Here is a 15,264-nt window from a genome sequence, read left to right as displayed (position 1 = left end):
GCGACCCCACCGTCACCGGTCAAAGGAGGCTAACGGGATCACTCTGCAGCATCGTTCGCTAGCGCATTACACGATCAATAAACTTAAATAGCTACTTTTGTTAACTTTTTTTGTACTTACTTCTATGCAAGTAGTAGTATGAAGGAGAGCGCACACCAATGCACGGCACCGAATTAGATTAATCCAATAGTAAACACCATGGAAGAAGTAAAATGGAAAGGAAATTTGACGCTGCTTCAGAGGCAGAACGGGCGGAAAGCAGGTATAAGGAAACTAGTGTAGTAGTAGTACAATGAAATTCAATTATTCCTTCCCTGCTGGAAGCAAAGTGCCTCCATCCTATGTCACCGGGGCTGTACGCAGCAATGAACCCAGCAAATGTCCTGGCAAGTTCAACTTTGACATTGGTCCTCAACGTGGACTCGTGGTGTGACTTGACAATGGCCATCGGATTGTGGTTTCGTTTAAGGACCTGTCGGAACGAGAGTACCAGCTGCTGACTGGAGTTGCGAAGAAGGAAAATCTGTCGCAACGGAAATTGCAATGCACTGATCGATAAGCTTCGATTAACGTAGGTGCGAGTTACCTAATAAAAAGTTTTGTTTGTTTCGCGATTTCGTTTGTTGAACCAGAGTTTCTGAGTTAAATCGATTCGACAGTGAAACATTAAATATTTTGAAAAAAGTACTAAATTAGTTTTTCCTTTCTTTACTGCTTCATTTAGTGCAACCCCGAATTTGGTCACAGAGGATGTGGTTTTAAAATAAAAATTTATGTTGTGTACTCGCATGTTGTTTTCCTGTATGCACATCCTTTAACTCTTCGATTGCTTTTTATGCACAGTCATGAATTCGGCGAAAATGAAAACCACATTATTCGTTAACTTCTCAGGATCATGTTGAAAGTTTCCAGAAATGTAATCTATAAACTGCTTTTGACAATATTTACCGAGCGGAATGTATTCTAACTTCTCTTTTGCAAGCATTAAATCAAAGGAATGAATAAATTATATAATATGTATGTAACATATTACCAAGATATTCAGCTCTTAAATTTTACGAACAATTCGTAAGCGATTTTCTTTTTTTGGCTCCTCCAGTCGATTCTGCATCGGAGCTCGTACATAGTAAAAAACGAATTGTAACAACCACGATGTGATTCTCAATCGATGTGAAAAAATCTAGACTTACTGAACAACAAATGCAAAAATTGTCTGTTTTCGAGAACTATAATAGATGAATCACACGTTATTACATCGAAGCAACGTATTGAATATATTACATTAGTTTGACTGAATACTTTATACGACTTATGTTAGGAAATTATGAATTTTTCGTGTAATATTACAACTCTTAGATCGACACCGAGATTGTTGTGATATTACATCGTCATCGGTGCACATCAGTAGTGAGTAGTGATGTGCAGGAATAGGAAAAAAATACAATGTATTGACGATTGCTTTCTACACATCAAGACCACCTTTCTGGCAATTTATGAATATTACGTCCATAGAAATGTGCGTCCTTTGAAGCAAACCAATAAGACCGAGTCTTTGATATGAAATTTTACTTACACTAAAGACACATCGTGTGTTTGATGTAAAATTTTCGTGTCTTTGATGTAAATGTAAATGCGATGTAAGTGTTTTTCTTTCTTCGAGGTCTTGCAGTTCAAGGCCTTCCAACTTTTTTGTTGGTCTTCCGCGTTCTTCATTTCGAACATCAAAACCGTTTAAATCATCTTCCAACAGAGAATGATCACCATATGCCTCAACAAGCATTCGATGCGACTCTGCAGCACTTTTCCTCATATGAAAATAAGAAAATAATGCTATCCTCCAATCGTCACATTCTGGTACAAAACTCGACATTTTTAACACGATGAGAAAATATGATGTTGCTTGCTCAATGGTTTGATGTATATTAAATATAATTATTAGATATCATACCAATCAAACAGTGAAAAATTAAGGATAGTCCACAATAAATGTTCAAAAACCTCTGCCATTTCGCAATGGTTCAGAATCTGTCAATTTTATGGCTGCGTCCTGTTGTTTACACTCTTCGAGCGTTAAGCGTTCGAGCAAAAGAAGGAGGTTTCAGTTCGGGATGTTACCAAAAAAGTGGGCGCTTCGAAGTCAAATGTTCTTCGTGCTAAAGAACGTTTAAATCTTCGAACCTATAAGAAGCAGAAACAACCAAAACGTAGTCCGAAACAAGAAGCATCGCTCAGGCTGAGGGTTCGAAAGCTGTACAATACGATTCTTGCAGGAAATTTGAACTGCATAATCATGGACGACGAAACCTACGTGAAACTAGATTACAAATCCTTGCCGGGACCACAATATTATACGGTACGAGAAGGGCAAGTGTTAAACCAGTCCGAGACATCGATTGAAGTCGGAAAATTTGGTAAGAAAGCTATGGTCTGGCAAGCAATTTGTAGCTGCGGTAAGAATTCGAAACCCTTCATCACCACTGCTTCAATGAACAGGGAAATATACATCAAGGAATATTTACAAAAACGACTACTACCCATGATTCGAAGCCACAAGGATCCTGTTGTCGTCTGGCCAGATCTTGCATCTTGCCACTACTCGAAATCAACGGTAGAATGGTATACTACCAAAAATGTCTCTTCCGTCCCAAAAGACATGAATCCACCAAATTGCCCACAATTTCGACCAATTGAGCAACTTTGGGCATTAACGAAGGAACATCTTAGGAAACAAGTTTCGGCAGTCGAAACCATTCAACAGTTCGAAAAAGATTAGAAAAAAGTGTCAAAACTTATCGCCAAGAAGTCTGTACGGAATTTAATGAGGAACGTACGCAAGAAGATGCGCCAGCTAGTCTACAATGGTTAAGTAGCAAATGTTGACAATAATATTCTGTTGTTGTAGTCTAATATTATCAGTATATCGAATAAAATTTGAACTTTGAATACTTATGAATTATTTACAGCGAAATCAAAGTGCGTCCATACTTTCTGGAACAGTCTTTTTTTGAGGAACGCTGCTTAAGCTCTAAAATGTCAAGGCTAATATTACATTTTTAAAAACTTGTCTAACTCGTGCGCTTGAAATTAGCAACACTGCGCACCCGTACATTTTACATGATATGTTAAATGTGATGCCGTACGATAGTGTTGCTGAGCTGAAGACAGAGTTCTCTCTAAACTGACATGGTCTAATAAAACACAGCGCAACTTGCTTTGAAAAATTAAAATGCATTGGTTTTCGGTATTACCAACAACTTTTGATTTAGATTTTTCCCACGGTTGCCAAATTCACAGATTTGTTTTAGATTCGGTATGATAATAAAGTTATCTTGCTTACTATAAAAAAATTCATCTCAAAATCACATGCGAATTGAATCATCAAATCGGAATAAAACAAAGATAAACTTGTGGTAAGTGTCTCTAAAATGGGGGATTCAAAGATCAGATTGCTTATATGATCCAACCTAACTTCGAAACAACTCAAAGAAATACCACCAAACTCTGCAAAAGTAATTCTTGCTATTCATAAGTTGCATAAGGGTTTTTAAGGGGAAGAGGTGTAGTAAATATTTGATAACGTACTGAGTCTAAGGCAAAATGTTTCAAATATTCGAGAAGTGATTTTAATGACGAGCACAGATATTTATTATAATTTATACGGGTAGCAAGAGTCTTTAACAAAATAAATGTTTATCTCTCGTAGTTTGAAAAGCAGTGGAAAACTTTCTAGGTAGTGGCCCTATAAATCCGAATTGTTTCATATAGTTTCAAGAGATCCGATTCCATTTTGCTTAAAAATTCAAAACAACCAAGAGAATAGTGATCTTTATCTTTCACCATAACTACGAAACAACTAAACGGTAATTTTGACACGTGTACCAAATGTAGTATGTATGTAATAGCGGCTCATGGAAAAATTGATCAAATTCAGTTAGAATCTTTACTTTTGGACGAGCACAGTTTCTTTCTACACTACTCAGCGTTGGTCATAAAGTTAATCATGGTGGAAAGCTGTAGTTTTACTGATGCATGTTTGATGCAATTTTTTTATTAAGTACCTTTCAACCGGCTGGTCATTCGGGCCCGTTGATGTTAAATTGATTCGAGGAAAAATGGTACTTCTTGATGAATGCAGATATTTCTTTCTCATTAGATGAGAATATAAGGATATCACACCCAAACCTCCGTTTACGTAAACTTTTTTTTGACGTTCCCTCTTTTTACGTAACTCTTTTTATGAACAAAATCCCAAATAACGTAAACTTTTTTTTTACAAACCTACTTCGTAAAAAGAGGTTTTCGCATACAAGGAAACTCATTTCCCGCTTTACATTCCATGGAAATTATTACTATATGGGTATTTATGGAACAGGTTTGATGAGTACATGTTGGAAAATGATGTTTGAGGTGGTTCTGAATTCCAAGATGGCAACTTCCGGTATATTGGCATTTCTCAAAACCCCTTACAATATTTCTCAAAACCCCTACAATAACGGGTTTGATGAGTAAATGTCGGAAACGATGGTTCTGAATTCTGCTTTAGTTCCTTATATGTAGAATTTTGCATTATTTAGGGCACTTATTCAGCAGTTTCAACGGTCTTGATAGTCTGATTTGACTGATATTTTAGTATTGCCTTTCTCTATAGAAAGGTATTAGAATTGCTGGAAAAACCGACTTTCGAACGGAGTCTCGGAGACCCATAGTGTTCTATACCATTCGACTCAGTTCGATGAGATCGGAAAATGTCTGTGTGTGTATGTGTGTGCACTTTTCGATGATATTTTTAACCTTTTTTTTCTTTTTTAACGACTAAGTTTAGTAGTCAATATTTCTTTTTTCTTTTTGCGATATTCTCCTAACCAGAGATCATTTTTGGTAGAAACAGACAATGAAAATTATAGAATGATAGTACTCAAGGGAGAGCAAGGATGTGAAATTATAGAAGGGTCATTTAAGCAAGCAGAAATCTTCTAGTAACTTAACTTTTACCTTCTACCAGAGGAGTTGGGCTTAGGCATCTGAACAATGCGAATCACCCAAGTCTCTGGTATGTCGGAAAGTAGTGATAAAGGTCTTTTACCATTTACTATCCGAATGCCGGTTCGGATGACGCCCGAATGCCGGTTCGGATAGTAAATGGTAAAAGACCTTTATCACTACTTTCCGACATACCAGAGACTTGGGTGATTCGCATTGTTCAGATGCCTAAGCCCAACTCCTCTGGTAGAAGGTAAAAGTTAAGTTACTAGAAGATTTCTGCTTGCTTAAATGACCCTCAGTCACGTCTCACTTTTCCGTTCTATAATTTCACATCCTTGCTCTCCCTTGAGTACTATCATTCTATAATTTTCATTGTCTGTTTCTACAAAAAATGATCTCTGGTTAGGAGAATATCGCAAAAAGAAAAAAGATATTTTTAACGCTCAAATTTCTCAGAGATGGTTGAACCGATTTTAACAAATCTAGGCTTGAAAGCTATTATTAGATCATTGATCAAGTTCGAAGACCAAATGGCTGTGACTTTTGGTTCCGGAAATATAATGGTATAAGTGACGTAACCGACAAAACACGTTGATTTTTACCGCTTTTATATATATAAGGGTGCCAAAATTTTGGGATCACCTCAATTTTCGTAAAGCTCTAGTGCTCAAAAGTTTAAGCACCTTGAAAAAAACCTTCATGCAAAATTTGAGCTAAATCGGAAATGCATAATTTTGCACCAAATTAAATTTCCAAAATCGAAATTTTTTTTTATGCCAAAAGTCTCAAAACTGCATGAAACGTCGAGATTTAGTAGCATTTCAAAAACGTTTTTTTTTTTAAAATCAACTTTCTGGGACTTCCAAAAAGTCGATTTCTAAACAAAAAATTTTTTTTCGAGATGACACTAAATCTCGACGTTTCATGCAATTTTAAGCCTTTTGGCATCAAAATTTTTTTTTCGATTTCCAAAATACTCATGAAAACTGTTCCGAAAATTTGCATATTTTGAAGGTATTCGAGCAGTTCGAGTAATATCGACACAGTATTTTCAAAAAATATCAATAAACCGGAAGTCGCCATCTTGGTATGTAGCTCCACCTCAACCATCGTTTTCCAACATGTACTCAACAAACCCGTTCCGAAAATACGCATATTCTGATCAGTGTTGGTAATTACCGAAAATTTGACAAAGGCTGCTATATTGCTATCTATATTGTATACAACATTTTCAATCCGGTAGTAGATGCTACAAGAACTCGAGTCTCTCAATGCATGAACCGTGAGAGAATTTTGCTACATTTCTTCGCTCCACTTCATACTTTGAGTATTTCACGCCATTAAAAAAAATTTAAAGTCTTAATGATCGTTGCTGTGTGGAGTTTCCCAAGATCGCAAGTTGACAATTTTCGCAGAAAATCGAATCGATGATTCAACTTGATGATTCTCATACTAGGTTGCAATATTTCAAAACCCTTGTGTGGAGCATTCACAGACATTTTCATAGACACAGCTTTTACAAAGGTTATATGCACATAGTTAGAATAAGCGGCAATAGTAAAATGATTCTATCGCAATTATCAACTGCCTGTATAGAATCGGATCGCGCGCTACCCTTTGATTCTCAGAAATGTCATCGAGAGAAATTCGCTCTCGCACTGGTGTCGATTCTATGTAAAATTAGCCATGCCGGGTTTTTGTTGTTGCGATGATTTGCGTTTCTCTTTGATGGCACTGATTCAATCGTGTGAAGAGTTGCCAGTGAGAGTTCTTTAATACGATAAAAGCCATCCTTGATTCTGATGGTTTGTAATGAATATCGATGAACCGGAAATCGTCATCTCGGAAATTGATGCGACCTAGAACATCTCTCTCCTGCAAATATTAATAATTTTTGTTCCATGGTTATACATATCCAATAATATACATATATTTTACGTTGAAAAGTCCAAATAACGTAAATTTTCCCGATTATTACGTAAATAGAGGTTTGGGTTTATAAGAGAGAGGGAGTGTAGCAAGTGTCTTAAACATGAGAAGTGTAAGGTCAAATTGATCGGATTTGGCAAAAAATGGTCCCAGCGGGCACAGCATATGTCTGGCAACTCAGCGATTGTCATAAGAATATTCACAAGAGAAAAAGGAAGTATGTATCTCTTACAAAGGAAGGTAACATTGATCTGAATTGACCACACAATCAAGGTAGGTTTTTTGGTAAATCAAGATGACCCAATATGATGGAATTTACGACTACATTTGTGTTGATTGAATCGTTATTCTATAATATGAATGTAGTTATCATGATAGGCAGCCTTTTGCTATTAGGTAAAAATTTCAGGCACTTTTTCAAAATTTATCCTCTGAAAGAGTGATAAGTTTTTGATCGTGAATATTTCTTGTTGTATCTAACGTATCAACATGATTCTTGCCACATGCCATCGGAAATATGATCACCAATTTATGATAACATTTTTAGTTGTGTGACATAATCTCAAATACACCCAAACCTCCATTTACGTACCTTATATATGTATGTATGTATTCTTACACACTCTCCCATCTGCATATATGTGTATATATTTATACATATAAATGATCGCTTTCACTTCACCAATATTTATATGTATTAAGAAATACAAATATATGCACATATGCGTACGTATATCAATACATATATACATATATAAGGTACGTAAATGGAGGTTTGGGTGTAATTCAAAACTGAAATGTTTCTGAAATGTTTGGTATCGAGGAGTATCAAAGAGAAAAATTCATAACGCCTTTCAGGTACCTGGGTAGATATAAAAGGTTAACACATGATATATTACGTTGCAGCTTGTAGTTGACTAAGCAGGAAGTAAAGTAAGTTCATTATTTCTGTTGGTTCAGGTCCAGAGCTCAGTTGCAGTTCCAGTCTCAATACTTTAGTTCAGGATTGAATCAATTGTCAAATACAACGAAAACTGGACTACGGAACATTATGCAAAATCACCCATTCTAATGGCTCCAAATGTTATCTAAAGAACTATAATGATTACTTCTTTGCAAATCGAACATAAAAAAACGTGCTTAATCCACCTAGCAGTGACATGATACCTTTTTTTATCATCCGCATGTGTTTTTTGAATGAATATTCTTCGGTGTTTTATTTCGCATGACATTATTTTAATGATATTCAAGCGGCAATTTAAAGATCTATTCTCTCATTACCCTGTAATGTCGAAACTGCAAATCGGATCGAATTTTAATCTAAACGTATAATAATCGATTGAACTTCCCATTAGTTGTCGAAATAAATTCCATTTTAGAGCTTACGGTATTTGAATCAAATTCACGGTACTACCAGAACCAGTATTCAGGAACCAGCATAACCAAAAACGATTCGTATGGCCATAAATTAATATGACGTATAAATTGCAATAGTTTTGAGTCCAACTTTGAAGCTTTTTTGAAGTGTCATCTTCTATATCGGTATGGATTTTAAAAACTCACCCTGTAATTCCAGAATCGGATAAAATTCATTAATTTTATATGAGACCATAAATCCTTTAATTTCAATTTTTGTAGTTGAAATTTGATTTGGACTTTTTTGAGAAAACGATTGAGCTTTGAGAAACGATTCGATACTGGAACCGCAATTCTAAAATCGGTGATTCGAATGGTATATAGGTGTTATGTTCTTCCAGAATTTATTGCTGTGAGTAGTTTAAATAAATATAATTAAGGAATTGCTTTCAACTCGAAAATGCTGCCATCATCTGGTTTACATATGTCATATTCGAACGATTATGTTGCCAAATACGAACCGTGCTAAAATCGGTCCGAGGCAAAATTTCTTGAAATAGTATGCTGTACACAGTCTTTTTGGTACTTAGAAACAGTTGTATGTAACAGTATAAAAAATCGTGTTTCACGTAGCTCCCAAGCATTGCTTTGTCATACAGCGCTCAAAACGCCTACTGCTGGAATAGGGGGAAAAGTCGCTTACACAAAAATGTCGATATCTCCGTTAAAAGTGAACGGATTTTAATAATCTATGGCTTGTTGGATAGCTATTACCGTGCGGAATCTAAGTCTGGAAACATATTCTGTTTTCAAGGTCAAGTGCGACAGATACTGTCAAAAAACTGAAAATTTTGACATAAAACTTTGTATAACTCAAAAAGTGAACATCCGATTTCAAATCCATTCAATAGCGTTCTGGGTGACGGGGAGACCTTTCATTTGCAACTATTTTGATCAAAATCGGTCCAGCCATCTCTGAGATCTCGACCTCTTAGTTGACAACACACATACAGACACACACACATACACACACATATACACACACATACACACACACACGGACATTTGCTCAGTTCGTCGAGCTGAATCGATTGGTGTATGACACTCGGCCCTCCGGGCCTCGGAAAATTTTTCTAAAGTTTGAGCGAATTCTATACCTATTTTTTATATTTATAAAAAAAGGTAAAACCACCAATAAGGTGCAAATCTAGAATAATAATTGCACTTTTCGCAATGCAAAATTCCATCCAGCATTCTCTGAACAGTATTTAATATCGTAAAGAATTCCACAATTTGGCCCTTCTGAATGTCAGAAATTAATCCTGTATAGAATTTTGATAGTTCCATTAACTAAACCATGCAAATCCGAATTGAAATAATCGACATCAAAATTCTGTGTGTTGCTATTTTTTTTACTTTCATTTGTTCCGCATTATGTAATTGTGTGACAGAAAATGTTTGTCGCTCATGAGTCAATCTTTAGTATAAATGCACCGTTACCATTGTTGGAGCGAAGCTGGTGAAGTTTTTAAATCCACGCAATCAACTAATACGAACGATTATCTTTTTAATTTGTATTCCAGTTATGTCTGTGACATTACTCACCCGTCTTTATCATGTATTATTTTTTGACATATTACTTGAATTTAAATTGTTAATATTAAAGTTGGGTGTTCAGGCACAAGTGGTGATTTTTACATGATTTAATGCTTACCATTGAGACATCATTTGCTTAAGCAATTCTGTGATTTGTTTTGTAAGGAAACTTGTAGTTCTACTTGTACATGAGGAGTGCATCGGATGTGACGAGGAGCGTTTTTCTACAAAGAAAGGTGTTTTAAATGTTCCTAGCAAAAGGGATCAAACATAAAATTGACCGAATTTGACGAGAATATCGTAAAAATTATCATTATTGTGAGATCTGAGAAGAAACGCTGACTGTGAGCAGTCTGAACATGAATTTTTCAATCGGGTTGTCGTCGATGTTGTGCTTCTCCATAGTCAGAGTATTTCAATGGGCAGGTCCATTTCTAGGATCTTTTAGCAAAACATTCTCGAGCAACGCCTAGCAATGCAGCTAATGTGTTCTATAATGGTCGTTGGTGAAAGTGCAAGCAATTTGGTTGGTGTTTGGTGTTTTCAACAGAACTAATGTGAAAGGCCACAGATTTACGGATTTCATAGCTACCTCTTAAAAACTTTGGATTTATTATCACTTAAGTATAAGAGATATATTTTCAATTATCAACAAAATTTGAATTTGAAATGATACAGTTGATACATTTGGAAAAATTTTGTAAAATCAATATAAAAAGTACATCAATGTGATACTTACCAAAGCAATAATTTCACTTTTACACTATAACTAGATTCGATAGTTATTGAGTACCATTGGATACTTACTGTTGTAATTAAACTTCGATGTTATTTTTTTATAAATTATTGGTAATTAACTGTCATGTCAAAAAGAGATGTGTATGATCTTGAAGATATCGGCGTTCCTTCGATAGCTGCCTGTGTTGTTAGAGTGAGTCATATGTATGATAATATTTATAATAATACAAGAATAAGAAATTATAAAAACGAAATTGTATGAACAACAAATAAAAGAATATTGTAGAATTCAGTGTTTTTTCATCTATTCCGAGGACCTTACTATTCTCAAATTAATCTACAGGAAATACTTCAATTAATACAATGTTCTTGTGCTTCACAACACACCTAATAGTCTTTGGTCAACCGACATAAATACTCATCGGTATGAAGTAATCATCGAGTCATCAAATGTGTATTTTAATTCCACTCAAACATCACCCGTTTCCGCTTTGATCGCTTTATTCAAGTGAATTGTTGTCTCCCCAGCATATTTTCATCGAGTGACATTTGTTTGAACGTTCCGGGAGCATGCGGTATCATTTTACTGTGCTGCAGTTGTCGACTAAATTTCAATTTCCAAGGATTAGACGGATTATGCCGGGCTGTGATAACGCCACCGCTCTCGCTCTCATCACTTTCTGGCGGCTCATTCTTACTTTCGGTTTCCTTGAAAGTAACATTGAATTCACGTTTGACCGAACATTCGACTGATTTGTTGTTATTGATCCCTGTCGGCAGTGGAGCCGTCGTCGCCGTTGTCTGGCCATCCTGGTCACAGGGTAACAGTGGAGTTGAATACTGTCTGAGTAGATCGATCCGATAGAATCGACTCAATTGGAAGGGTTCCTCATCGTCACTGGTGCTGCCGGAGGTGACACAGGACACTTTTGCCTCCATTAGGCGTTCGTTCGGTTGAACCTTCTGAAGCTGCTGGAAGCGCAAATCGTCCAAAGATACTGTGTATTTCTCACTACTTTTTCGGATCGATGAGTTTGTGAGATATGAGGAGGTTGTGGTGGTTGTGAATGTGGCCGATCGTCCGCGTGCTTTGCCACCTACCCGTCCAGAGCGGTTCCAGAGGTGGGTGCACTTGCACAATCGCTGGAATCCCTTCCGAAACTTCGACGACATCAAATTGTATAATATGGGATTGACAGCTGAATTGAGGTAGAGCATTATACGACTAAAGTATAATAAATTATAATATTTTTCTACGGCTAGTTTTTGGAATGTTTCCTCGGATACGATGATGATCCACAGGGTCAGTATCCGGAATGGAAGCAAACAGGTGAAGAATGCCAGCACCACCGCTCCCAGCATCAGCACTACCTGTTTACGTGCTTTGTAACTCAGTTCTGGCTTACTGAGTCGAATCTTCATTCGTGAATTATTGTTGGCTATCAAATTTTTGGCAATGATTGCATACAACACTACCAGGATGATCAGCGGCAGAAGGAAAAACAATGATATGGTCATCAGGAAAAAGGTAACCGTCCATATGTTGGACGCCTTCGTCAGACAGACAGCAGCTCGACTTCCATCGGGGTATTCTTCGACGCTGTATTCAGCAAACAGAAGGATCGGACTGTTTCGGTTGAGAGTTTGCGAGTATGCAAAGAAGTAGTTTTGGAAGATACAGAAAAGGAAAAGTGAATGTCAGAAAGTTCAGAAAAGTAAAAAAATGCTTTGGAACCACGTTTGACAAAAAATGATGAGAACCTCGTCTAGAGCTTTCGAATATTAATTTAATAATATTACCGTACATGATTTATGTCCCACCCTGTACAACACTTCCAAATGTAAGAAGTCACATCAGTAATTGGTTGAAAAAATCTTACAAACATGATAATGTTCCTTACCGGCCTCATTACTGTCCCATAAATATGAATCAACCATCATGTTGTATTTATCGGTGACAAAAACTGCCATACAACGTTGTTTTTAATGATCGTTTATAATTTTATTGCAACATGAAAATCATGGCACGGCGGAACAGCAAAGACGAAAGCGAGCTGCCACCGCCAGTAAGCGAATTTGGTCAGCAAAGCCCACAACAACAAAAAAAAAACGCGCTACCGTATGTCGGATACTGGGTGTACGAACGAACGCACGGACGTACGAGAACGTATGAAGGCAACGATGAAATTATTCACCGCAAAGAAAGTGTTAAAACAGCTATAAATTTGTCCCGAACGAACAACAACCTTTTTGGCGAAATGCCATCTGTGTCAAGTCAATTATTATCATGCTCGTATCGGGCCAATGGAGGCTCGTAAATTTTATCTCTGGAGCTGCCTGGCTGGGTGGCAGAATTCCTTCGCTTGCTGTGATGTCACAGCGGTGACGGCTGCGTGACAGGCTCGAAAGGCACCGAAAAGCCAAGCTCGGATATCGTCGTAGAATATCCACGGATTTGATGAAATGGTAAATTTACGCACCGTTTCTATTTGTGATACGAAAGTGATTTGTTTTCAGAAACTGTTTGAAAATTTACGTGACAGGCAAGAAAGACTCTTATCTTTTCCACCGGCAAGAAATACTCTTATCTGTTCCATATGAGCGTAAACGAAACGTCAAAACGCAAAAACAGTAAACATAAAGATTTTATGTTTCCCAGCAAAGATTACAGTAGGAATACTTGTTTGGTTACCGAAAGCGAATTCAATTTCTCATGAATATTTCTACCGAAAACATCTTTTTTCCAGGTTATGTGAAATTGAATCGATTTTGAATGTCTTTCTTTTTCAAGTCAGAAATATTGTTTTATATTGTAATTTTCAAATGTTTTGCATGATAAAAAGCATCATTCGTAGCGCAGAGTAATCAGAAGTGAACAAATCAAAGCAGCATAGAGTAGAAGTTTTTCTAGACCCCAACGTTTCTGTTTGATATTTTTGTCGAATTTTTTGAACGTTTGGTGGCTGTTCAAAGTGAAAATTACGATTTTTCAGGAAAAAATCCGCCATTTTGTAACTGTAAAACCTCCACAAAGTAACAAACAACAAAAAGGAAAACGTTTCTTTCGAGAAAAACGCGTTTAAAGTTTTTTGTATATAAAATCAATGAAAACAATTTATTACTCAAGGGAGCCCGCAGGGTCTAACATTTTCAAAAAAGCTTGAAAATTTTACAGAATATTTTTGAAATGTTTTACTATGAATATAAAGAAAATAATAAATGATTTTTCAAAAGTGTTAGACCGCCCCTTAAGTATTCAAAACTTTTCTAAACAAAAGTTTTATCACTAACACTACCTTTTCGTAAAACTTTTCTGCTATGCAAGTTTGGCAGTTGTCGTGTGCTGGATATAAGAAATAACTGAAAATATCATTAGGCAGCTTTTCGATGTAAGGTTTTGCTTCTACTAAACAAGCATTTTACACGAATAAAACGTCTAATGGTCGGTTTCTTTGATATTCGAATTTCTCGTAACAGTCGCTGTACGGATATTATGTATGAGCAATTCCAGAAATGCTTAGCAGATCATCAGACTCGACCTTCTCCGATTTGGATGAAACTTTGCACATGGCTTCAGTATGGCACACCATAGGTTTTGAACCGATGGAGAGGTCAATCCGATTCACGACTGATTTTTAAAAAGAGAGTATGTATTTTTGCATTTCACCTAAGTCGTTGTAACTCGGAAACCGTTAATTGTACAAAAATTGCTTTCAGGAAGAAGTTGTAGGGAATCGATTAGGCACTCTAAAAAAATATACATTGAAAAAAATTTTTGATGTTTTTTCTCAATAATTACAAAATAATCCGAAAAAGTTAAATAATAAAAAAGCATAGTTTTAATTTTTTTGATAATTTTTATTTTAAAGCTGTTATTAAAACCTACAGATTGATGGCTATCCCATCCGTGCCTTTTGAAAAATGAAGCAGGTACAGCTAAAATAGTTTCCGGGTCTCGTTGTAGTTTGGAAACCGTTCATCGTACAAAAATGGCGTCCAGGAAGAAGTTGTAGGGAATCAATAGGGCAATTATTTTGATATTGTTATTGTTATTGTTACAATGATTTCGGTAGAAGTGGTGAGATACAAACACATTTTCCAAAACGACCACATTCTCAGTTTTTTCTCTTGCCGTTGGCATAATGCCGTCTCACAACAAATCAGTGGTATGCCCCACAACAATGATACAATATGCCCCTTGAAAAGTCGGTATAGAAGAAAAGCAGATAAAGAAGGTATTCTTTACTTCAGAAATCAATTGTATAATCAATTAATTACAATTGGAAACCAACATTTTTTCCTCCCAACGCTACTTTTTGTTTTAATAACCGTTATAAATCTTTAAAACAATATTTTAACTCAAAGCATACTGATGAATCGAAGGTGGGGCATAATGACCATAGAGTGACTGTTATGAGAAAATTCGTATATCAAAGAAATGGCTTTGTTTCTCTAGATTTTTATACTGTAAATAGAGACTTTAGCTCTGCTGACGTGCTGCTCTACGACGTATATCTCTGGAAATATTTCATCAAGTCTTGAAATATTTTTCTAACTCATTATGTAAAATCAATTTTGATGATGTTAGATCGAAAATTGCGTCTAAAGAAGAGCAAGTGCGAAATGCAATTGTGAGTGGTGGCAATGAAAATCCGGTTTTCC

General features: G+C 36.2%; 1 protein-coding gene across 2 annotated transcripts in view; it reads right to left on the bottom strand.

Annotated features, from left to right (window-relative positions):
- The window catches only part of LOC131440359 (growth hormone secretagogue receptor type 1), a 301,813-nt gene that overhangs the window by 30,377 nt on the left and 256,172 nt on the right, over positions 1 to 15,264 (bottom strand). The window contains exon 5 of one of the 2 annotated variants that reach the window (XM_058611610.1): positions 10,933 to 12,229. The exons of the other annotated variant lie outside the window; for it this stretch is intronic. Coding sequence (XP_058467593.1) covers positions 11,107 to 12,229 — 1,123 coding nt within the window. The 3' untranslated portion in view covers positions 10,933 to 11,106. Of the gene's footprint in view, positions 1 to 10,932; positions 12,230 to 15,264 lie in introns of those variants that run through there. 2 annotated transcript variants of the gene reach the window in all.

This window comes from Malaya genurostris, chromosome 1 (assembly GCF_030247185.1).
Source record: "Malaya genurostris strain Urasoe2022 chromosome 1, Malgen_1.1, whole genome shotgun sequence".
Taxonomy (NCBI): Eukaryota; Metazoa; Arthropoda; class Insecta; order Diptera; family Culicidae; genus Malaya; species Malaya genurostris.
The sequence above is the reverse complement of the archived record's forward strand: the minus strand, read 5'-3'. Positions and strand labels throughout refer to the sequence as shown.